General features: G+C 36.2%; 1 protein-coding gene across 6 annotated transcripts in view; it reads right to left on the reverse strand.

Moving 5' to 3' along the window:
- Window positions 1–26,448, reverse strand: part of SPAG16 (sperm associated antigen 16) — a 738,021-nt gene that overhangs the window by 645,552 nt on the left and 66,021 nt on the right. For 2 of the 6 annotated variants that reach the window (XM_036022888.1, XM_036022889.1), the window contains one exon: window positions 20,601–23,048. The exons of the other annotated variants lie outside the window; for them this stretch is intronic. In XM_036022888.1, the coding sequence (XP_035878781.1) occupies window positions 22,710–23,048 (339 nt within the window). In that variant the 3' untranslated portion in view covers window positions 20,601–22,709. Of the gene's footprint in view, window positions 1–20,600; window positions 23,049–26,448 lie in introns of those variants that run through there. 6 annotated transcript variants of the gene reach the window in all.

Below are 26,448 nucleotides of genomic sequence, written 5' to 3' on the forward strand. Positions count from 1 at the left end.
TTAAAACTGTAGATTGCAATAATAAATTTGATCACATTCTTTAATAAATGCAATTACTGATGAGAGAACTCTTAGGCTCTCTCTAGTTAATCAGATAAGGAAAATGAGTGAGAGTTCATTTTTTGGACAAATTTTATTATCTGGCATTTGCTAAACAGGTGGTTTTGAAATCCAAATTTCAAAAAAGATATTAAAGTGGTTTTTTCCCCACTAAATTAGAATTAATCTAGATGTTCTCAAAGTCTTTAGAAATTGACTTTATCAATTTACAGCACAGAATCAGACAAAACCATTGGAGATAGACTGAATATAATTAAACCTCTAAAAGAGGTGTGCCTAACAGATGGGAAACATATGTAGATTTCATAATTGAATAAGACTATAACTTGATTAGTTGAATGAAATCTTGTGTAGCAACTCATGCTTGGTTATAAAATTTCATCCATCTTAATCGGACAAGAAAGAAAAAAGTAAAGATACATGATTTCAACCCAGTGGCCCACAGAATCTGACCCCTCCAGTTTGAGGTTTGTGTGTGCATTACAAAGGGAACTCTAAAAGGAGTTCAGCCCTATATCCAGGCATATGAAAAAATATTACCTTACATGTTGGCAGCAGCAGATCTTTCGGCCTAGCCCCTGTCTCTAGTTAATAAGCAACCTCAGGCTACTCAGGAGGTCACTGCTAAGCGATATATTTATCCACCTTGGCAACCAAATATTTTTAATTATGGGAAAATTTTGAGTAAGTACAGAGATGAAGAAGTAAATCAAAACTACAATGTTAATTTAGGATTATATTTCCAAAGCAATTCTGAAGACATTGCATCTAGAATACTAATAAAGGGCCAACTTCAATCCTATTACTATGTTTTAAACACATAATATAACAAAGTTATAAATTCTAGACAAATGTAGAGAAAATATAATGTTAATATTATTCTATAGACTAAAATATATGTATAGTAATAACTGAAGGAAATGAATAATATTAAAATGTTTATGTGTAGCAGCATTATTTACAATAGACAAATGCTAGAAACAGCCTAAGTGCCCATCAGCAAATGAATGGATCTAAAAACTGGTACACTTACACAATGGAATACTATGCAGCAGAATGAAAGAAGGAGCTCGTACCCTTCATGACAGCGTGGATGGAACTGAGGAGCATGCTAAGTGAAATAAGCCAGGCAATGAAAGACAAATATCATACGATCTCAACTATAAGTGGATCCTCATCAACAAAACAAACAAATGAGGAAAATAGAACCAGAGACTTGGAAATAAAGAACAAACTGACAGTGAGCAGAGGGGAGGGGGAAGTGGGATAACAGGAGAAAGAAGTATAAGGGACAAGTCAAGGAAAATGAATAGAGGATTCACGGGCATGGACAATGGGGTGGGAATTCACTGTGGGAGCAGGGGCAGGGGCAGGGACAGGGAGGACAATGGGGAGGAAAGGAGGGACAACTGTAACAGAAAAACAATTAAAAATGTTTATGTGTTAGACTTTCTGAATGAAATATTCACTGCTTTCTTAAAAAATAGATAAAATTTTGCTAAAATGAAAAATAAAGCATTGAAATTAATAAAACAAAACTCTTCTGTATTTACTATTACCTAAAACAATTATCTATATGGTAAAGAGAGAAAAAAGCAGATAATATGGCCATGACCTTAATTTCACTGGAGAGTTGTGGTTGCACATTCTCCCCATGCCATTAAGAAAAGGTATACATAGCCAAAAATCATCCTAAAGTGTTAAAAGCCACAACAGCAACAGGGAGAGTAATAGAAGAAAGAATGAAGTTGAAAGAGGAGAAGGGAAGAAGGGAAGGGAAGGGAAGGGAAGGGAAGGGAAGGGGAGAAAAGAAGAGAGAAAGAAAAGAAAGAAAGAAAAGCAAGAAAAAGCAAGAAAGCAAGAAAGAAAGAAAGAGGAGGGAAGGAAGGAAGGGAGGGAGGGAGGGAGGGGAAGAAAAAAAGAAAGAAAGAGAGGAAGGAAGGAAGGAAGGAAAGAAGGGAGGGAGGGAGGGAGGGAGGGAGGGAGGAGGGAGGGAGGGAGGGAGGGAGGAAGGAATAGGTAGAGAAAGAATAAGAACAATTTTTAAATTCTGTTTGCAATCAACTCCCTTCTTAATACAGAATCTCCTCTGCTTCCATCAGAGATGTTTTTGGACACAACTTCAAACAACATATAATCCACTTACATGTTTTCCCTGATAGGATCTACTCTTCCCCTGGAACCAGTTTATTGTCATTGGCTCACTGCCCACTCCACTATGAGGCTTAGCCAGGAGAGAAGCACGAGGTGAGCTCTCAGCACCACACTCCTTGCCTAGGACCTGAGTCCCTCACAGTGGTACCAGAGTCAGGGGCCTTTTTCTGCCCTCTAGCCTCCTCATGACAGCCCTGACAGGCAGACATCCTCTGCATCTGCCCTTAAGGATCTCAGCCTCCTAAATGCTGCATGTGCATCCACCATCTCGCTCACAAAAACTCCCCATTTGTTAATATTACAAATTATGTAAATAGCTTGATTAAGCTGGAAAAGCCAAGGATTCATATATTGCTTTTGAGAATGTCCAGGACAAGTGCTGAACATCCAGTATGGCAATTTATTATTATAATATGCTAAACATATACTGTCATTGCAGAACAGTGGTTTTAGAGTCAGATCGGATTCTTGAATCCCAGCTCCCTCACTTAATAGCTCTTTATATCCATGCACTCAAACATCAGCTGTTATTATGAGCCGGACAGTATGACAGGATAGGTTGGAGGTACATAAAGAGATAGTGCCCCTGCTCTCTCGAAGCTGGCCACGAAAGAGATGTTAACCAAGAACGGCACTAGGAAATGCAGAATTATAAACTGAGGTAATGTTCTAAGAAGAAAAAAACAAGGGTCTCGGCGCTATAAGGTAGAGAATCACAAAGAACCTGGAAAAATGTTCCTGAGAAAACAATGCTTGTGCTTATGTCCAAAGGAAACGTGAATTAAATAGAGCCTTAAAAGTTGTTAATCCAGAAAGACGTCCCCAAAAGAAATGAAAACTCCAATATTTTATATGATGTATGTTTCCTTCTTTCTTCTTTCCTTCCTGTCTTTTTTTTTTACTAACTAGATTACTGATTTATTACAAAGGATAGTGAAGGATATGAACGAACTGCCAGATGCGGAGACACACGGGGCAAGGTCCCGAACATAGGAGCTTTGGCACCCATGGTGTTTGGGGCCTGGCACATGGATGCCTCCTAGGCCACCGACCTGGAAGCTTCTGTGGTGTGCGCTTTTACATTTATTTTTCAAGTACAGATGACATACAATATTATAATGGCTTCAGGTGTCTGATATAGTGGTTAGATACTTACATACTTTACAAAGCTATCCCCAATAAGTCTAGAACCCATATGACTTCTTTTTATTTTTTATGTTATGTTAATAATGGTAGAAAAAACCATTAACTGAAGCATGACTTCTATTAGTATAATTGATACAGTACCTGTATTTCAAAGGCAGGTGATTTTAAGTTGGCTTAGGGCAGGGGTGTCAAACTCATTTTCACCGGGGACCACATCAGCGTTGCAGTTGTTTTCTTTTTTTTTTTAAGATTTTGTTTATTTATTTTTAGAGAGGGAAGGGAGAGAGAAACATCAATGTGCTGGGGGCCATGGCCTGCAACCCAGGCATGTGCCCTGACTGGGAATCGAACCTGCGACACTTTGGTTCACAGCCCGTGCTTAATCCACTGAGCTACACCAGCCAGGGCAGCGTTGCAGTTGTTTTCAAAGGGCCAAAATAATTTTAGGACTGTATAAATGCAACTACTTCTTAACTGTTAAGGAGTTGAAATTACATCCAGCCCTTTGAAGGCAACTGCAAGGCCGATGTGGTCCCCGGTAAAAATGAGTTTGACACCCTGGCTTAGGGCAAAGACCCAACCACTTGGAGGTGTAATGATGCCCCAGAGCACCCAAAAGGAGGCCCCAGAAAGCCAATGTGAATTTGATGCAAGATTTAGTGAGCAATGGCAGAGGCCAGAACTTGTTACTAGCATGTATCGGCAAAAAAAACCTAATTGAGTCAAAGAGCCAAAAGGCTGAGGTAGATCGAAAAGCAAAGAGAGGCAGGGAGACACAAAGAGACCAACACACGGAGTTGAAGAGAGACGAGAGGAGACACAAGAGCGCTGCTTGGACCTTCCGGACAGATACAGTCCTAAATTCGGACTGGCACCTGGGCTTCTTAATTACACCAACCAACGCGTTCCCCTCTTTTAGGGAAAATTAAGCTACTTGGAGATGAGTTTTGACTTCATGTAGTTTGAGATGGGTTTCTGTCACTAGCAAGCCAAAGAACCTCAGCTGACAAGTGACGGAGGTGCCCAGGCTTTTTACTGCATTAACTAATGAAAGGTACTTATATATTGTGCTTAGTCAAAAAGTGGACAGAGGGACAGCAGAAAGAATAAGATAAAGTAATAGGCAAGGACAGCACTTTGATATCCAAAGTGAATCAAGATTTAACAAGCATTTCCCTAACTGAAGCACTCCAATTTCACAGAACATGAAAAATAAAATACTGGGGTATTATTGCAAGATCGGGGTACAAAAAGTAAAGCTCACTGATGCAGAACAAGTCAACACCTGCAATACTGAGGCATGTATGGGTACACTGAAGTCACCCTTATTTTGTCAGAATTTGTGGTGGAATAAACTGGCTGTCGGCAAGAACAGAAAGCTTAAACCATATTTTTAAGAAGCAATTTAAAAATATGGAAAGATTCTTATTAATAGTTAACAGTATGAAGGCTTGCTGTGTGCTGACACCTGACTAAATGAAAGGCAGACAGTTTATTATTTAACTCTAATAAGAGTTATTTAAAGGGGGGATATTATAACTCTGATTTTATAGATGATAAAATTGAAGGTCAGAGAAATCAATTTGCCCAAGGTCTCAAAGTTAGTAAGAGACGAGGCATGGGCTATATAACTCTAAGCCTCATACTTTTCATCATAACGTTTAAATGAAGAGGGTTTTCGTATTTGTGTAGTGTTACATGCTGTACGGAGGATGGAAAGACTACAAACTAAGGGATGGAAAAGATTTAGCTCAGGGATGCCACTTGAGGGGTAACACAAACATTCCCATAAAAAGAAAGGACCTGAATGGTATTTGAAAAGGAATTAAATGGTGTTAGGAAAGAAATATCATTTTAGATAAAGCTTTGCTAACTGTGGTAACATGAAGAAATACAATACATAATTCAATACAATCAGTTTTTCTGGCCCTTAAATAACTTATAAGCTATCCGACTGGGTAAGACATTAAGCCAAGCTGAATGGCATGATAGGAGTAAAATAACCCAATATTACAATTATATTATATGCAATTTTATTTAACTATAGATTGAGTATATAGCATCAGAAGTTTACAGCACTACACACTTTTCTAAAGGCCCAACATCTATACTGCTGGATATACGGGTCGGAAACAGACATGAATGCTTTCAGAAGAAAGGGATGTTCGTTTTTGCACCATCTCCCTCCCCAGCCAAAGCTTCCACTAGCCACAGACATTTCTTCTTACACCCTCAAGTTTGAAAAAGCTCCAAAATTGTTTTCAATTGTCTCATTTAGTCCTATTCACAGCCTATGTGTTACTGATAAAAAAAAAGCTGCAGCAAAGGTGGTTAAGTAACATAATACTAAACAGCTGATAAATAGCAGGGTTTGGGCTAAAACTCGGGGCTTATGATGCTATGTACTTTTAGCTACATCTGACTAGAAATTTGAGAATGATTAAGTTAGTACTCATACATCCAAGTTTATCAGCACATGTGAATTAAAAGGTATAAAGGGTAAAGGGAATAAAGGGTATACCTGCCTTTTATACAAAGGAGAGAGGCTAACTAAGTGAAAGATGAGCTGATTTAAGAAGACAAAGGTTAAATTATTTGTCCAGGTTTACATAGCTACCAGGTAGTAGAACTGTAAAGACAGCCTGAATACACATCTCAAAGTCTGCCAGCTCTGGCCCTAAATATACAGTGTGTGACCTTGTTACCTGATGAAACATAGATAGGGAGATTAAAACAGATAATCTGATGCAGTCAAGTGAGTTTAGATTTGTTTTCTGTCCTCAACAATTGGTGCAATGTGATATAATTGAGCTCCATATGAATGAAAAATGCCCAAATTGCTAAATGAAATAAATGTTATCCTTCAATACATTTTATCTTATTGCTTTTCCCTATCAGCATTTAATTATTTGTTTGATTTAACTACATAATAAGAGACAAACCTTTTATTCTCCATTCAACACTATTTCCCTTAAAATCACTATGTAGAAAATGAGATGTACTATTTCTTAGGTGAATTTTGTATTCAGCAAAGGAAATTAAATTTGCACTGTATATTTTAATGACAGCCATTTGCCAGAGCAGTCTTTCCTAAACAATCATTATAAAGCAGACAAGATGTTCAGTTATAACAACTAGAGTTGAGATACCATGAACTATATACCTATAATTTAATACAGCAATTATTTCTGGAGAGTACCAACATTGTCCTTGCTTTCAATGCATTAGGGACACAAATCCTAAAAGAACTATTTGAAATTCATTCTTTAACTCCATTTATATTCGAAAAATGGTTACTCATTCAAGGAGCAAAATCTCAAAAGAATGGTCTCAATGAGTGTGGCCTTTATTATTATTTTAATTGGTTTTTGAGAGAGAGAGAGAAAGAGAGATAGAACATTGATTTATTGTCCCATTTATTTATGCATTCATTGGTTGCTTCATGCATGTGCCCTGACCAGAAATCAAATCTGTAACCTTAGCATATCTGGACAACACTCTAACCAACAGAGCTACCTGGGCAAGACATGAATGTGTCCTTTTAAAATAGGATGTATCCCTGGTTGGTGTAGCTCAATGGATTGAGCATGGGCTGCGAATCAAAGGGTCACCAGTTCGATTCCCAGTCAGGACATATGCCTGGGTTGTAGGCCAGGTCCCTAGTGGGCGCCATATGACAGGCAACTATACATGATGTTTCTCTTCCTCTCTTTCTCCTTCCCTTCCCTTCTCTCTAAAAATAAATAAATAAAGTTTTTTTTTAAAAAGCTTAATTGCTAAAGTAGGATGTATATATGACAGTTCTAACCTTTTGAAGGAACAATTCAGGAAGAAAATTTATAGATATTATGATATTAAAAGAGAAGGCTATAATTTGCCTCCCCACCAAAGAAGTAAAAACACAGATAAAAACAAAATAATTCTAGAAACTAGTCAGTAGTATTTATATTTTATATATATAATACATATTTTGAGAACATTTTTGGTATGTGCAGATTAAAGAAAATTTAACCATTTGCTAGCTACAAGAAAATGAGAGCTGGATTATATCCTCACACCAGATATGCCCAAATAAATTCTAGATAAATGCTATATAAATGCAAAATATTAAGTTATAAAAGTACTAGAAGAAAACTTTGGTTGTCTTTATAATATTTGGGTGAAGAATAATTTTTATAAAAATATTAAGAAAGATATCCAATAATGAACCTAGAGAGTACATATATACAATGGAATATCTTTTGGCCGCAAAAAAGAATAAAATCTTGCCATGTGTGACAGTATACACAGAGCTAAAGGATATTATGCTAAGTAAAATAAGTCAGGGAAAAACAAATATCTGTAGAATCTACAGAACAAAATAAACAAACAAAAAAATGACTCATAGATATAGACCACACACTGATGGTTGCCAGCAGAGCAAGCAGGTTGGAGGCTGGGTGAAAAAGGTGAAGAGATTAAGAACCACAAATTGGTAGTTACAAAGCAGTCATGGGGATGCAAAGTACAGAACAGGGAACATAGTCAGCAATACTGTAATAACTGTGTATGGTGCCAGGTGGTACTAGACTTATCAGGGGGATTTCTTCACAAATTATATAATGCATGACCACTATGTGATATAATTTTGAGTGTCCACAGTGACTGAAAAATAAAAAAGATCCAGTAAAATAAGAAAGTGGTGATTTTGACATAAGAACATTTAAAACATTTCTTTGGTGAACATTATCATAAACCAATGTCAAAGAGTAGTAGAAAAGTACCAAAATAATTTGCAATGTAAATGTAAGTCAGGGGATTAAGTATCCTTATTTAAACATTTATAAATCACAAAGGTAGAAAATAAAGGACATGTTAATTTATTCCATTAAATGAAAACTGCAAATGCCCAATAAATATAATACAATGTTTAAATGACTAATAACCAACAATGCTAATTAATAATAATAGAAATGTTTTTTTTTTGTCCTATTGGCAAATATGCTAAACACATTGGTCAGAATATGAGAAAATGAGTACTTCCTCATTTTTATTTATTTTTATTATTTGGGGGGTTAATTAATTAATGTTGGCTAATAAGATTAGATAGCTTTCAAATGTACAATTCTATGATACGTCATCTGTATGCTGCATTGTGTGCCCACCACCCAAAGACAAGTCTTCCGTCACCACATATTTGACCTTATTTACCCTTTCCTACCCTGCCCCACCCCACCTCCCTCTGGTGGCCACCACATTTTTGTCCATGTCTATGTGGGGTTTTTTTCATTTTTCTTATTTGTTCATTTGTTGCTTTCAGTTTTATATCCCACATCTGAATGAAATCATAAGGTTGGCAGTATAATTGCTATATCTTTTCCCAAGGTTAAATGGGCAGTGAATATAAAAATTTCACCTAGAGGAGCTTATGTTATGGTAATGAAGCAAGGGCTTCCATTTTTGCAATTCAAGTCCATTCCCCCTTATTCTGATTTCAGTAGTCGTATTGTGCTTGGAGGAATTATTCCTGTATTAACATGCAGTCTTGGTTGGAGTTATCCATAGTACCTTGACCTCCAAGGGATAACCCAAGGTATGCTAGCAATAATTTAACATTGAGCCAATTGACCTAAATACTGAGGAACAACACAACTTATTCACCCCAGGAGTAAAAGAGTGTGGTTTCTCTTCTTTCCAAGACCTAGAGTTTAACATTTTCTTTATTTGTGTGAATTTTCTCATTACCCTCCAATAAATAGTGACACTTTCAAAGTTGCCAAAGTTTCTGCTGCTACACTCACAAACACCTAAAAACAGAAAACAGTAACTGACTAAGGACATATACCCAAGGGTTTGAGGGACTCTTGTTTACTACATTAAGGAAAAAGAAAGCATAAATGCCAAAATATATGTTCTAAATAAATTGTGCTACACCCAAATAATGGTGTGCCCTATAATACAAAAAATGATATTGTGGAACAACACTGAATGACATGGAAAATGTTCATGTTTTGGAATCCTTCTATAATGAAGATTTGTTCCTTCTCCTTTAGTTATTTCACCATTTGTTTAAACTTGTATCAGTATTGATTTGTGTCTATATACTTTACACTTAGAGTCATAATACAATACCATATTATTTTGTTCAAATTGTTACAGCTCTGGTCATTGGCAGCTTCTTCAGGTGAGCTCCTATGTGCTACGCCCCTTTGGTATGCTCACCTGTTTTTGCCCTTTGCTTCCTGACACTACAACACACTCCAGGCTCATCATACATGTTTCCTGCTCTGGCCCTACCAACAGCTATTTCTCCAGGGAGCCCTGTTTCCTTCAACTGGAGAATGAATACCACCATATTTAACACAGTAAAGTACCGTATCAGCATAGAAAATAAGATTTTGGATTTTTAAAATTCACTACTTACTGAGAAATTGTATAGAATGTTAACAGAGTAGTATATAAAATGTTATTACAGTAGAAGTGGAGATGCAGAACTTTTGCTGCAATAAGGTTACATATCAACCACAAATTCTCCTTCAGGCTTGAGTACATCCCTTAATCTTGACAAAAATAAAACACTAGATACATTATGGACATTGAAGGACATGCATCTTTCTTGTTTTCTAAAACTCTCCAAACTGTAGAGGTTCCTCCCCAGCCCATGGCAAAGCAATAAATGAAACTCAGAGACAGAATTTTGAGCCTACCAAAGGTTTCCTTCCTAAGCCCAGAGCCAAGGGGCAGAATAAACCCCTAAATAAAAGATTCAACATCCCAGATTCTCTAAGGACAGCTTTGAAAGAGTGTGAGGAGTATGGCAACCCTGGGACGGGATCCCCACCTGGATGGAACAGACGTCACCCAGCTCACGCTGGAACATAAATGTAGCATGTTCTCTCATGTCAGTAGCATCATTTAGGTATCAGGAAATCAACATTTTCAAAGTTAAAGATGGGATTTTAAGTAAAGAATAAATGAGTACACTTTAAAGTGATATCTAAAAAAGATAACTCCTTCAATAAATCAGTTATAATGAGACGACCACTCATCTCACTAATAGAGTTTCAGCAATGTATTTTAATATGACTCTAGTAATGCAAAGAACAATTGTGCCCATCTTTTCATATGAGGTCATAAAGTCAGGTTTTAAGAATGAGTGTGATTAAATGTAGATTGAAACTGTTGGGTCTGTAATGGGCAAAATAATATATTCTCGCACAGAAATTATTTCATTTCCAAAAGTCATTTCATCTTCTGCTGTCCGTGCTGATAACAAGGATATGGCCTAAACCACATCATGAAGCAGCGAAGTGTGAGAACTCTCCCCTTGTTATATTCCTGTGCAACCTTTGTTTCCTTCTTCCAAACCCCTTTCTCAGGCTGCCCCTTTAAGGCTCCAAGCATCCACTACAGCGTGCTGACTGTATTGAATTTCCTGTGAAATAATCCTTTGCTCTGAGCCTTGTTCTCTCCCTCTAGAAAAGGTAAACTAAGTTCTCCATGGAAAGTGCCCTATGGGTTCCCACATAGTATCTAAGAGTTCCATGAGGTTTAGGGTCATCTCCGAATAAAGAATATGTGCACTACTGAAACCCTCTCAAAAACAAAGCATCTTTGATAATATTTGTGCTCACTAAGGACCCTCATTTTAACAAAGCAAATGAAAAAAGACTGTAAGGAAGGAGAGAGCAGAGTCTTTGAATGTAAGCTTATTCTTGGCCCGTACTGATTGTATAATCTGGTACAAATACATAAAATTCCCTGGCCTTTAGTCTTCTTACCTACAAAATAGGAATAACATCTGCTCTTTCAGGATTGTTGAAATAATAGAAATGAAATAACATATTTAAAGTGTACATATGTAATAGTGCCATATTGTCATTAAAATACTAGTGACAATAGCTAACAGGGGAGACAGGAACTGTTTTAAACACTTCAAACTTCAACACCACCAGATGTGGCAGTTAGCCCCACCCCTTTTCACTGATGAAGACACTAAAGCAGATAACCTACCTACCTGCACCAAGGCCGCACAGCTAGTAAGTGACCAACCTAGCAGCTGAGTATAGTCACTGTCCCTCTCTCCTGAGTCTCTCGTCTTCACAACCCTGTCACACTATGCCATTAATTTTAAGGTAACCTAACCCTGCATTGAAATATTTCCTAAATATTCATTTGTTTATGTTTAATATTGGGAGTTGAACATAAACAGGTAAGTTACAATCTGTGAATGGGTCTTTTCTTCAGCATATTTGATTCGACCCTTGGAGAAAGAAATAGTAAGGCCAGATAAACATTCCGATTTTAGGTAGCAAGAGTTTTTTGGCTCAACTGCAGCATAAAGTAAGAGATCGTTTTTGTTCTGCTCAACACAGTCCAGAGAGAGGAAGGCTCCATCCTCCTAGAGGAGATAAAGACATTCAACCAATAACAGCCAAGCCATTCTTCCTCTGCCTCAGAAAATACATCAGTAAATACAAGCCTCTAGTGTTTGAAGCAACATCGTGGTAAGGAAGTACTGGTAGGAAGATAGCCTTCCTCTAACAGATCAGAGCTGGGTCCGGGAGGACAAGTACACAGAAAGCTTGAGCTATCATCACAGACAGGCTTCAGTTGTCGATAATTATATCCACCTCTGGAGGCTAAGGCTCTGAAATCTTGTACTGCCACTCAGGCCCGGACCAAGGTGGAATAGATGGCACCCAGAGGGCTAAGCTTTGACCTAGAGGAATCACGAAAGTTATGACAACCAAAGAGTGAAATGCACTGCGTACAGGAATCTTCTGTTTGGGGGACAGAAACTGGAAAAGGACACAACTGCGAAGCCACAAGTGGCTCCATGATATCTGGTACCATCTCCGGTTTTCCTACGCATGTACCAAATGCACAGCCTGGTGGTTCTGTATACATGTGAGTGAACATGCATGCTTAGGGGTGTTGTTTTACTTTTTCAATTGTCTATGCAAAGACATGACAAATTTTTCAAAAAATGTATTAAGCTAACAAACAGCTTTGAAAATTAACCCAGAAGCCATTCTATACCTAATATGCAATGTTTCTAGAAACTCTGTAAATATATTAGGTGAATAAAAGAACTGCAAGAACCTCATGTAACACAGAATAACCCAATATATGGTTGCACAAAATCACCTTGGGAAACATTGAATTTCATCCAGAATATTACAGCAACAGACATGATTCTTATATTCACATCTTCATTGCTGTGTAAATTGTAAAATGCCTTCTTGGGCTTTCTCTTTTAAAACAAAAATGTGTAGATGTGCCTTCTGGTTTACAGTAACACATTTTGTGAGTGATAATGCACTCATTTTTGCTTTGTATAGCAACCCATTCTTTTCTGTTCTCTTTTTGTCATCTCAAAAATGGGTAATATCAGTCTCTCAAGAAAAATAAGGCTTATAAAGCATGAGCACATACTCTAGGGATTATCTAACTGTGTCTTATGATAGATTATTCCAAACAATACATATCACTGTTCTTATCCCTCATCATCAGATCAAATGTATCATTTATCCAGGGTTTATTCTCCATGATTGTTAAGTTAAAAAAAAAAAAGCAATAAACATCACTGCCACTTTGACATGCCTTGCAAATATCAGCGGGAGATATGTCATATGGCAGACAACAATGCAACTGAAATACAGTATGAATGAAAATTGTAAACCAGTGTATATTGCTTTTACTGTTGTTTAATAAAATAAATGTATAATTTCACTTTATCTTGTATTAACTGAGAAAGCCATATCGTTCACAGAAATTACAGTAAATGCAACATGTCATTTGTTTATCTGCTTTAACAGCAGGAAGAAAACTACGTACAACTAGTTCCCTTATGCCAGGTCTCTGCATGGAAAGGTCCGACCCACAGAACAAGTTACTGCAGTATTGCAATAGAATGTGTCCTTACAATGACCCACTCACATTGATATATTATTAAACTATCTGCATGCTTATATTCATGTGCTTTTGAATCATGCTTTCAATTCAAAGTCTACACTAATATGCCAAACCACAATGTAGTTCATATAACAATAAGTGGCATATATAAAATATGAATAGTTCTTTTTAAGGAAAAAATAGTGTGTGTTTTTAATGCACATTATTTTAAAGAGAAAAAGAATGTTCATTTTTTAACATGTGCACACTTTAAATGTTATTGGACTTCATTATTTCTTAAGGGCCTAACAGGTCATAGTACCATACAAGTATTACAAAGGCTAGAATATGTTCTTTTCTTATAGATAATCTTCCTTCTCACCCTAATTTTTATTTGACCTCAATTAATGCTACTAAAAGAATCTTCTCTGTAAGCATACTAAGGAGAAAACGGTGGTAGAATGAGAAGGCAAGCAGAAAGAGTAATGGCTAACACCTTTAATAAGAAGGAAAATAAAAAGTTATAATCCCGCAAGGTTAAAAATACCAAAATGGGGCATTAATAAGGGAGAAAAAGGGACTGGAAAATACTGAGAAAGCAAGAAGAGGGAACTAGAACCCAGAATTTTTAGGGAGGGAGTACAGTTCAGAGACAGTAAATTTGATTTGCATATTCACAGAGAGAAGGAACCCCAAAACACAGGTTCAGAACAGCAATGAGAAACAGGGGTTAAAAAGAGAGGGCTCAGCCATCTACACAGGACAGCTACCGCCCCTTGCTTCCTACTTCTCGCCGCTATCCCCTCTCTCACCACACTGCTCCTACAGCAGAGGATGATCCGGAACCAAAAGTTAGTATGGACTGCACATTTTTCTTAGGAAGTTACTTAAAAAAATACATTAGCAAAATGAAAGTGAAACTCATTTTAAAAAAGTAACAAAAAGCCACTAAAAAAGGAAACAAAATACCCACCCTGGGGGGCAGGGAATGGAAGTGTCAGGATGATAATTGGGGAGCAGACCTAGAGATTAACTGCTCCCTAACACAGCTAAAGGGGAGCTGATCTCCAGCAAAATGTGAAGGTCAGAAGCTGGGCAGCTGGTAGGTTTCATTAAATAGGTAATATGATATGATTCAGAGATTGAAAGAGCTTTAGGACATGATAGAGGAACGGACACAAGGAAATACAACGGCAGAGAGAAAGGTACAGAAAATTAAAATCTGCATAGAAAAGTCAGCATTGGCAACCAACTTTCATTAGAGCAGGTTATGAGTACGCTTCACAAGAAGAATGTTACAGACTCTGGACAATAGACTTAATAACTATTACAGGTACAGAAATAAACACACATTTCTTCTTCCTACTGGAAATTACACGTTTAAGTGAAACACCTGGACACACAAAAGCACGCTACAAATAAAGAAAACTATTATCCGGCCCAATTCTGAGTACTCAGTGGGGGTGCAAAAACAGGACACTATGCGTGGGCACTCTCTCTTGAGTAGCCCCAAAGCTTCACGTTAAGAAAAGTATACATATTCACAGAACACTACGTGGCTCTGTAGGAAACAATATTTTCACCATTGTAGTAATGAAAAAGAGTTTACTAGTACTCAATTTTTATGAACAACCTATAGACAGAGTATGGATGTTAACTACAAAAAGTTTACTACAAATACGAATCTTTTAAAGATAGGTGCCTCTTCAAGGATAATTTGAGGTAGCTAAGAGTAGTGCAGGACCGCTGTAAGCTGCTCTGTACAATTTGATTTTCTTTTATCCACTAGCAAGTACAACATTCAGAAATATTTAACAGCAGGTGAGCACAAGGTGGGTGGGTAATGGGGACGGGAAAAGCCTTCGCTAGTGGCAATAGGCACACGAATAATGTGAAGATGATGGTTTTGTTTTTAAAGATTTTAGTTATTTCTAGAGAGAGGAAGAGAGGGTAAAAGAGAGGAAGAGAAACATCAGTGTGTGGTTGCCTCTCACATACCCACCACCGGGTACTTGGCTCACAACCAGGTATGTGCCCTGACTGGGAATCAAACTGGTGACCCTTTGATTCACAGACTGGCACTCAGTCCACTGAGCCACACCAGACAGGGCTGGGTGATGTTTTTTATTGAATTGTACACTTGAAACCTATATGGTTTTATGAACCAATGCCACTCCAATAAATTCAATTTAACAATATTTAACAGCCGATGATCACTATGCCCATCAGAGCAGCAAACATGAAAGAACAGGCATAATAAAAGAATTTAGAAAAATTGACTGGGCCTCTTTCTGAAAACTCTTCAGGCCACACTCTGTAAATCCTCTGGAGTAAGCTGAGAATGCACTATACGGACTCCAGTTTCTGCAACCAAGTAGGATGCTCTTACCATAATAAGAGTTTGTGTGTGTGTGTATATAAAGAGGTACAGAGAAAACAAAATATATATCTACAGATAAAAAGTACATGAATAAATCTATGTGTATGCATGTTTAATAGGGTATTACAATGTACAGATACATAAATATTTTACAGTAGAATTATGCAATATTTATATTTAATATACCTATGAAGGCAACTAAATATGCACTTTTAATGTATATACTATAGAATATAGTATATCGTTAGATAAAATAATCACATACTTATGGGGCTATTGTTTATGTAAGTGTGTATTTCCAATTAAATATATATTCCTTATAAAGGAACTTATTTCTAAAGCATAAATTGTTGTTGGCAAAATTAAAATGAAACAATGTAAGTTAAACATGCAATTCATTTCCTGGAACATAGTACACTCTACTAACATTTCAGTTACTTTCTTCTTATTTGTGCTTGTCAGCAGTCCACAGAACAGCCCTGCATTATTGACCAGCTTTATTTTATAGTAAAAAACATAATGTACCACCTGTAGGTTAGTGTACTATATCCTTCTCTGTTAATATTACCACAAAAGATGTTATTTGAACATAGATTTCATAATAAAATATCTGTAAGAATTTAAATTCCCACTCAAATTAATTATTTCCTCCAATTATTTTAATAATTTAAAATAGGGATGAGCACTATAGGAAATCCAAGAAATTAAATTTTAAGTTGAAGAATGATATCTTGCCTGATTTATCAATGCCTCTTTCCAAAACAGTCAAATCAAGCACTAAATATCAGAATTAAAATACTTTCTGCATTCTTTAATAAATAAAAAATTTGGCCCTGGCCAGGCAGCTCAGTTAGTTAGAGCATCATCCCGATATTCCAAGGTTGAAGGTATAATCCATGGTAAAGGCAAATACAAGAATCAACCAATGAATGCATAAGTAAGTGGAATAACAAATTGATCTCTCTCTCTCTCTAGGTTTCTTCCTCTCTCTCTAAAATCAATAAAAATTTTTAATAAATAAAAGGAATTTTCACTGCATTTGCATTGCTCTTACTAATTCCTAACTACCTAAAAGTTAAAAGACAATAAATTACAATGTTCTGTCTTTGTTAAAAAGAAAAATAGGCCCTGGCTGGTGTGGCACAGTGGATTGAGTTCTGGCCTGCAAACCAAAGGATCACCAGTTTAATTCCCAATCAGGGCACATGCCTAGGCTGTGGACCAGGTCCCCAGCAGGGGGCCACACAAGTGCAACCACACATTGATGTTTCTCTCCCTCTCTTTCTCCTTCCCTTCCTCGCTCTCTAAAAATAAATAAATATTTTAAAAGAAAAATAGAAGGTAATAATCTTTGATTAAAATGATGAATCAAGTAAATATTTATGAATATGCATAAGTAAAAATTTTAAGTTTCCAAATATTGCATAATATTATGGTTCCATTGCAAAAGCAATACCATGGAGCAAAAACAGTCTTTTCAATAAATGGTGGCAGGACAACTAAATATCCACATGCAAAAAAAAAATGAATGTAGACATAATCATTACATCCCACATAAAAGTTAATACAAAAATGGATCACAGGCTTCAAAGTAAGATGCAAAACTATAAAACTCCTAAGTGGCAACACAGGAGAAAACTTGGTTATGGTAATGCCTTTTTAGACACAACATCGAAGACATGATCCATGGAAAAAATAATCAATAAGCTAGAGCTTATTAAAATGAAAAAACATCCTGCTTTGCAAAAGACAATGTGAAGAGCATGAGAGTCATAGGCCGGAAAACATTTGAAAAACATCTGATAAAAATTGTTCTAAAAATATTTTTAAAAACTCTTAAATCTAAGCAATAAGGAACAAAAAAGTTAAAAACGGAGCAAAGAAACCAAAGGAATAAACAGGCCCCTCACAAAAGGCAAGTACACAAATGAAAAGATGCTCCAATCATATGTCATCAGGGAAATGCAAACAAAAACGTCAAAGAGCTATCGAAATAACACCAATTAGGATTGCCAAAATTTAGTATGACAACACTAAATGCTGGCAAGGATGTGGAGCAACAGAACCCCTCATTATTGCTGGTGGAGATACAACATGGCATAGCTGTTTTGCAAGATATTTTGGCAGTTTCTTAACTAACTTAATGTACTCTCACCATGCAATCCAGTATTCACACTCTTTGGTGTTTATCTAAAAGAGCTGAACACTTACGTTCACACAAAACCTGCACATGAATATTTATGGCAACTTTTTATTGATAATTGCCCAAACATGGAAGCAACCAAGGTGTCCTTCAATAGGTGAATGAATAAATAAACTGTAGTATACCCAGACAACAGAATAATATACAGTAATAAAAAGAAATGAGTTATTAAGCCATGAAAACACATGGAAGAACCTTAAATGTGCATTAAGTTAAAAAATCCAATCTGAAAAGGCTACATAGGACATGATTACAACATATAATATGATTACATTCTGAAAAGGCAAAACTATAGAGGCAATAAAAAGATCAGTGGTTGCCAGGGGTTGGTGGGGAAAGAGACGAATGGGTGGAACACAAGAGTATTTTTAGGGCAGTGAAAATACTTGGTAGGATACTATAATGATGCATATATGTCATTATATATTTGTCCAACCTATATGATATACAAGACCAAGAGTGAACTATAATGTGAACTACGGACTTTGGTGATTATGATCTGATTATGATGCAGATTCATTAATTATAACAAATGTACCTCTCTGGTAGGGGATGATTATAATGAGGAAAGCAATGGATCACTGGTGTCCGGGGTTATGTGGGAAATCCATGCACCTTCCTCTCAATTTTGCTGTGAATCTAAAACCTGCTCTAAAAAGTCTGAAACAAATATTTAGTGTTGAAACACTGCCTTAAAACCATTAAATGCCAAATTTTCTTAGTTGATATGCTAATTTATAACTTAATTTTCTATCTTTTGAGCAGATGTTGCCTTAACATTAAATTTGGTGTTTTACTTATATAACATACTACTAAGGCATAATTTATTTTATAACAGATATAATTTATCTTAATACTGTATTAAGGTAGTACATGATCTGATGCTCCAGAGTGGGTCACAGGGACATCACTGTTCCGTACAAAGTGAAGGAAAATGAGTATAAAAGAGTTCTAGCCTGATGTTCCTTTAAGGACCAGACGATGGAAGTGGCATCGTATGTTACTATCATAGAACAAGCAATCGTGTATCTGTGTTGTACAACAGAAGTATTTATTTGGCTCATGCACTGGGCATCAACTAAAGGTCATTGACGTGGAGTGGGCCCAACGCAGCACTGAGGCTCATGGCTTTCCCTGGGCCAGAGGGTAGGAGACATACTCTTCTTATGTCAATGGCAAAGGTACAAGAGAGCAAACCCAAATGTACAAGCACATCTCAATCCTCTGTTGTGTCTGATTTCTTATGTTATCACTGGCCAAAATAAGCACATGACAAAGTCTATATCAATGACCAGAGTAGTATCCTTCTTTGAAAATGAGAAGAGTAAACATTTCTGAAAAATAATTCCATAGGTATCAGCAACTAAGTGCTTCTTCCACTAGCAAAATTTAGTATCATGGTCATCATATCTAAGTATAAAGGAGGCTAGGAAATATAGTACCTAACTATGTGCCTAGTTATATCAAGAAAACTATGGAATAAAAATATGTGTTTTACTAGAGAACTAGCAACCTCTGCCACAGTAACTCCCAACATTTTTTAAGAATTTATTTCATACGGATCAGGTGCTACATGATTTATTTCAAATAAATATATATAATGACCAATAAAAAATACCCCCAAACCCATGCACACATTAAAATGAAAAATGCCTTCTAAATAAACTATGGGACAAAGAAGAAATCATAACAGAAATCTTAAAATACTTAAAATTGAGCAAAATTTTAAATGTTACATATAAGTAATGCCAGAAAAAATAGACATAATCGAGAATCATGAAACTCTTAAGTTGAATTTTCAAAAATGCCTATAAATTCATGTGTCTCCAGGGAGACAGATAAGAATGGGAGGAGGGGGAAACTGTAAAAAGAGAGGGAAAGAAATAGACATTAAAAATAAAAAGAAAACATAACTATGGATCCATTAGAGATTTAAAAGATAAAAAATATGACAAATACCTTTATGCTGTTAAATTTTAAACTTAAAACAAAATGGTTATATTCATGTAAATATTACTTAACTTACAAAAATTGATTCAAGAAGAAATAACCTCTATCGTTCTACTGCATTAAAAAGTCTGAATCCATTGAATAAAATCTTCCCATAAATATATATCAGCTCCTATTAGTTTTAAGATTTCTACCATATATTTATGGAATAAGTCTTATGTAATATAAAAGCTCTTTCAAAGAGACGACACTAAAATTACGAAAAATTAGTTATTAAAAAAGTTATAGGTCAATTTTCTTCATAAATTAGAAGTAACCATTGTAAGAAAAAAATTAAACTAGATCTAGTGATATATAAATCAAATGACACATAAATATGGTAAATTTAGCCCAATAATAAAAGAGAATATTTATATTACAAAATCAATTTTGTCATTTGTAACACTAAAATATTAATGGAGAAAATTATCTCAGAAGCAAAAGTTCAGTATTCACTCATGAGAAAACAAACCATTCATTCATGATTTAAAAAATTAACACTAAGTCATGACAAGACACAAATAAACCAAGCAAATGTGGAAGCATAAAGAACTTTCTTTACTTAAAAAGAGTATCTACCAAAGACAATAAATATCATTTCCCATGTTGAGGCATGAGAAACATTTCCTTTAAAATCAAAAACAATGTAAGAATGCTTACTCCAAACAATTCCTTTTAATCACTTTTTAGAGGTCCCAGACAATGCACAGATAAGAAATCTGGAAGATTTTATGGAAAAGGAAAATCACAACTATCATTGTTCATAGATGACAGCATTCACAAAAAAATTAAAAATCTACAGACAAACTATTGAAATAGGGAGTTTAACAAGGTCAGTGAATTTAAGATCAACTTAGAGTAATCAAATTCATATCTACATAACAACTAACAAAACACATTTTTTCATTTTCACATTCATTCAAATACAAACATTTATGGCATAAGTACAATTTGCCAATCATATTTTAGGCACGGAAAATGTATCAGTGAATAAAACAGATAAGTATCCTCCTCTCCTGGAGCTTACATCCTACTGGGGAAGAGACACAACGAACAAATTATTAAGTACAACAGAGATGTATAAACGAAATATATGTAGACATGGAAAAAGAAAAAGTAAGACAGCAAGGGGGCCTAGGAAGGCTCAGGGAATGAGGGGCAGCATTAAAATTAAGACTGGGTGGCTATGGAAGGTATATTGAAAAGAGGACATTTAAGTAACTCTAAGGGAAGTGTGGGGAAGAGCTATTAGGAGACATGAGGGAAGAATTCTCAGGCAGAGGAAACCTCGAGTGTGAAAGCCTGTAGGCAGGAGCATGTCCAGAGTCTTCTACAAACAGGTAGGAGGTTACTGTGGCTGCAACTGAATAGAAGATGGGAGACTAACAAGAGATAAGGCCAGAGAGGTAGAAATGGGAAAGATCATACCAGGTCTCAGAGGCTATAATGACTTTACTTGTAACTGAGAAAGATAAGAAGCCAAACAAAGTTTTCAACAGAGAAATGTTACAGACAGATGTATGTTTTAAGAGAATCACTCTGTTCTAAGTTCAAAGGAGCCAGAAGGAAAACAAAGAGAAGTCAAAGAGACCAGTGAGGAGGCTACTACAATAATGCAAGCTACAGATAATGGGAAAAACAAACAGGTAACAAAATACAGAAGTGTGAATATTTTTCAAAGACAGACCAAGGATTTATTTTTCATATCTGATGTGAAATGTTGAGAAATGACTCAAGGGCAATTCTAGCTTTTTGGCTCAATAAATGGCAGGATGGGGTTTCCATTCATTAAGATGGAGAAAATTGCAGGAGAGACAGCTTTAGTGAGGAATCCACATCCAGCTGCAGGAGCAAGTATGCAGTTAAACATATAAAATGAGAGTTCAGGGAAGAGGCTGCAGCTGAAGATGTAAAAGGAGTCGTTAATACATAGGTAATTTAAAGCAGTGAGGCTTGTTGAAACACCCACATAGAGATGGCAGCAAAAACAGGTCCCTAAACTGAGCTCTACAACATCTCAACATGCTGAGGTCGGGAAGGTGAGAAGCAAGCAGTAACAAAAATGGAAAATTGTGATATTTATTGGTAATAACAAGGCCTGGGAAATGACCAGAAAGTGAGAGGCTGAGAGTGGATGGAGAACAGGCATGAAAGAAAGAGGCTGTCAAGGGACTGGAAGCCCAGCACATCTCAAGGCCCATGCATGTGAATACTTAAATAACAAGGAATTATGAAAGATTGGGGTTTAAGAAAGTGACAGTGTCATAGGCCTTGATTTTTTTTCAATTTACCAAGAAAAATAACCTGAAAAAAGTTCCTGTAATAAAAACTGAGTCAGTGGGATGATCTGATGATAGGAGACTCAAGGCAGGATGTGTTCAGAGCAGAGAGAGCAGGAGAGGAAACGGAAACCAGCAATGAGCAGCCAAGGGCACAGTATCTGACACCCAGGTCCAAAGCTGGGCTGTGTAGGGAGCGGAGAGAACAGTCAGCCTGAACAGTACCTGTACCACATGGTGAGCTGAGCTGTCTTAGAGCTGACCATGGACATCCTTCCCAACTCCACTTTTTTGAAGAAAGATGGTAACTCAAAAGCTCTGATATGAGTATTCATTGCACAGAAACTGGAAAACACGAAAATTAAGGCTTTTCCTCCCAAAGGGCTGATTGCTGAACATTTACCAGAATTGCACTGGCTGCAGGAGAAACTATAACTAAGGAAAAGCTAGATTTCCATTAGCACAGAAGCTGAAGGGAACATTCATGCAAGTTGAAAACAGAGAGACTTTTTCTGATCAAAAATCTTGAGTTCCAGAGAAGACAGAGGAAATGTTTTGGGAGTCAGAAATGAGGGAGGAGAAACTGGGTCAGAAAATCTGATACAAGGAGCCTTAGGGAGAACTAGATTTCTGCAGCACAAGATGAACGGGCAGGTCTAGACTCCTTTTCAACAGTAAAAAGAACATGAGTAGAGGCTTTGGATGTTGAAGAGGGAAGGGAGGAAACACTGGACAGGGACATGTGTTGCTCAGAATCTCCCATTGGGCTCCTGCTGTATGTGGGCAGCCTTTCTCTGAGTGTTCGGGCACTCTGTTGTCTACTGCCAGTGGTGTCCTGCAGAGGTGTGGTCTTATTCCAAGTCTGAGAGCTCCCTCTGAACTGCTGATGGAGGCATCGAGTTGGACAGAGGGTCGATCTTGCACTGAGCTCATGGGCTTCCTCTCGATTTCTGCTGGAGGCCTCAAAGCCGACAAAAGGACAAAGGATTTATTTTAACTATTTGTAAATATCATTTATAATAGCAAAACTTATCAGGTACTCAGAATTACATTTTAACAAACAAACATGTACAAGGTCTGTATGGAAAAGAGTATAAAAATGTTATTGAAATATATTTTAAAAATCTAAATATATGGGAAGAGAATGTATGTGCACTCATGCATTGAAACCTGCACTATCACAAACATGTCACTTATCTTGACAATGATAAAACACAAAACCAAAGCTATTCCCATAAAAGTGTTAAGAAATAAATTCTTTAAGATTTTGGCAATTCTATTTTAAAATATATAAAGAATTACAGAATAGCTAAAATACCTCTGAAGAACAAGAATAAGGTTGAGGAAATTGTCCTATTATACATACAAACTTTATTTAAAACTATAATAATTAAAAAGTATCACACTGCCACAGGAGTAAAAAAAAAAAAAAACACTGATAGAACATTTAAAAAGCCCAGAAGTAAGCCCATGGAAACTAGTTATTAAATGACAGAGCTGGCATACAGACCTCTGGGGGTAGGAAAAAAACCATAAAAATAAATTATCTGAGACAGCAATTATCTGAATAAAACCAAGTGAAGTTAGATTCCTATTATAATCCACATTTAAAAAACAAAAGTTCTAATGTCATTAAATATTTAAAACTGGAAAGCAAATTCTGTGAAGAGATATCCAGTCCAGACAAGAAGGGGACCATACCTCTTCCTGTTCTTGCTTGATAAGTACCACTATAAACCCTGGAAATATTGCAAGACACAACCGAAGCAGAACTCTAAAAAGTGGAAATAGGAAGGTAAACTAGTTAGAGATGCCAGGACTGAAGAATAGCATAGTGGCAAAATATTTTGCAGCCTCATGGAAGAAGGTGACTCAGGTCTGACCCCTAATCTAGTAAAAAAAGGTAATGTGTTCTCTAAACATAATAAAATCAAATTAGAAAAAAAAAGGACAACAGGAAAATTTCGTAAATATATGAAAATTAAATAACACATTTCTAAATAATCCATGGATCAAAGAGAAATTCTCAAAAAAGTTTAAAAATATAGAAATAAATGAAAATACAACATATTAAAATGTGTGAGATGCAGCTAAGGCAGCATTGAGAGGAAATCTTATAGCACTCTCTGCTTACATTAAAAAAGAGAAAATGTTTCGAACCACTGATCTTAAGTTTCTGCCTCAACAAAGTAGAAAGATAACATAAGAAATCCAAAGCTAAAAGAAGAATAAAAGGAAATAATAAAGACAAAAGCAGAAATCAAGAAAATTGGAAATAGAAAAGCAATTGAGAAAATCATGAAACAAAATGCTGTTCTCCAAAAAAAAGTCTGCAAAATTGATAAAACCCTATAAAGTAGTACTGTCAAAAAAAGGAAGAAGACACAAATATTATGAATGGAACAGAGAATATCACTATAGATTCTGCAGTCATTAAAAGTATAATAAAGAAATATTATAAATAATTTCATGCTCATAAATTAAACAATTTAGAAAAAAAACAATTCCTCAAAAGCCACAAGCTACTGAAACTCAATTAGAAAGATATAATCTGAGTAGTTCTAAACCATTAAAGGAATTAAATTTGTAATTAAAAGCTCCCAAAAAAGAAATCTGCAGGCCCAGATGGTTTCATTTGAGAATTCTACCAAGTATTTTAAAAGGAATTAGCAACTACTCAACAACAAGAAAAGAATAAACTATTGATCCATGCAATAGCTTAGATGAGTCTCAACAAATTACGATGAGTGTGAAAGTAAACCCCCAAGTGTTTAATGCCATGATTTCCATTTATACAGAAATATTAAAATGATAAATTACAAAGATGCAGAGCAGATTAGTAGTTGTCTAAAATTGGGAATTGGGAGCATGGGGTGAAAGCAAGCAGGCCTGAGTATAAAAGGGCTAGAGCTGGGGGTCTTGTGATGAAACTGTTCCATATCTTGATTGTATTAATGTCAATATCTGTATTGTGATGTCGTATCACACTTTTCAAGATGCTACCATTGGAGGAAAACAGATAAAAAGTACACAACACCTCTCTGCACTATTTCTTAAAACCACATGTGAATCTGCAACTACCTCAAAACATAAAGGTTTTTTATTGTATTTTCTTTATCATGCTATTACAGTTTTCCCAATTTTTCCTTCTTTGCCCTCCTGTGCCTGGCACCCCCATTCCTTCCAGCAATCTCCTGCTTAGTTCATGTCCGTGGGTCATGTGTGTAAGTTCTTTGGCTTCTCCATTTCCTATACTATTCTTAACACCCTTCTGTCTCTTTTGTACCTAAAAATTATGCTTCTTAATCCCTGCACCATTTCCTCATTCTCTCACTTCCCCACCCAGCTGATAACCCTCCAAATGATCTCCATATCTATGATTCTGTTCCTGTTCTGCTTGTTTATTTGTTTTAGATTCAGTTGTTGATGGTTGTGAATTTGTTGCCTTTTTAATGTTCATGGTTTTGATCTTCTTCTTTTTCTTAAATAATTCCCTTTAACATTTTATAATAATAGCTTAGTGATGATGGACTCCTTTAGCTTGACCTTATCTGGGAAGCACTTTATCTGCCCTTCCATTGTAACTGATAGCTTTGCTGGATAGAGTAATCTACGTTGTGGGTCCTTGCTTTTCATGACTGTGAATACTTCTTGCCTGCAAACTTTCTTTTGATAAATTTGTGGACAGTCTTATGGGAACTCCTTTGTAGGTAACTTTCTGCTTTTCTCTTGCTGCTTTTAAGATTTCCTCTTTATCTTTCACATTTTAATAATGATGTGTTTTGGTATGTTCCTCTTTGGGTCCAATTTGTTTGAGACTCTCTGTACTTCCTGGATTTGTACGTTTATTTCTTTCACCACATTAGGGAAGTTTTCTTTCATTATTTTTTCAAATAAATTTTCAATTTCTTGCTCTTTCTCTTCTTCTGGCATCCCTATGATTCAGATGTGGCTCATTTGGAGATGTGCCAGAGGTTCCTAAGCCTGTCCTCATTTTTTTGAATTCTTGTTTCTTCTTTTTGTTCTGGTTGAATGTTTATCTCTTCCTCATGTTCCAAATCATTTGTTTGAATCCCAGCTTCCATCCCTTCTCTGTTGGTTTCCTATGCATTATTTTTTATGTCACTTAATGTGACCTTCATTTCTTCCTTTGTTTTTTTTTTTTTTGCCCTACTCAAGGAGTTTTGGGGGCATCCTGACAACCAGTGTTTAGTGTTTTGAACTCTGCACCCGACAGATTGACTATCTCCATTTCTCTTAGTTCTTTTTCTGGGGTTTTGTTCTGTTCTTTCACATGGGCCATATTTCTTTGTCTCCTCATTTTAGCAGCCTCCCTGTATTTGTTTCTATGTATCAGGAAG

Source organism: Phyllostomus discolor, chromosome 4, assembly GCF_004126475.2.
Source record: "Phyllostomus discolor isolate MPI-MPIP mPhyDis1 chromosome 4, mPhyDis1.pri.v3, whole genome shotgun sequence".
Lineage (NCBI taxonomy): Eukaryota > Metazoa > Chordata > Mammalia > Chiroptera > Phyllostomidae > Phyllostomus > Phyllostomus discolor.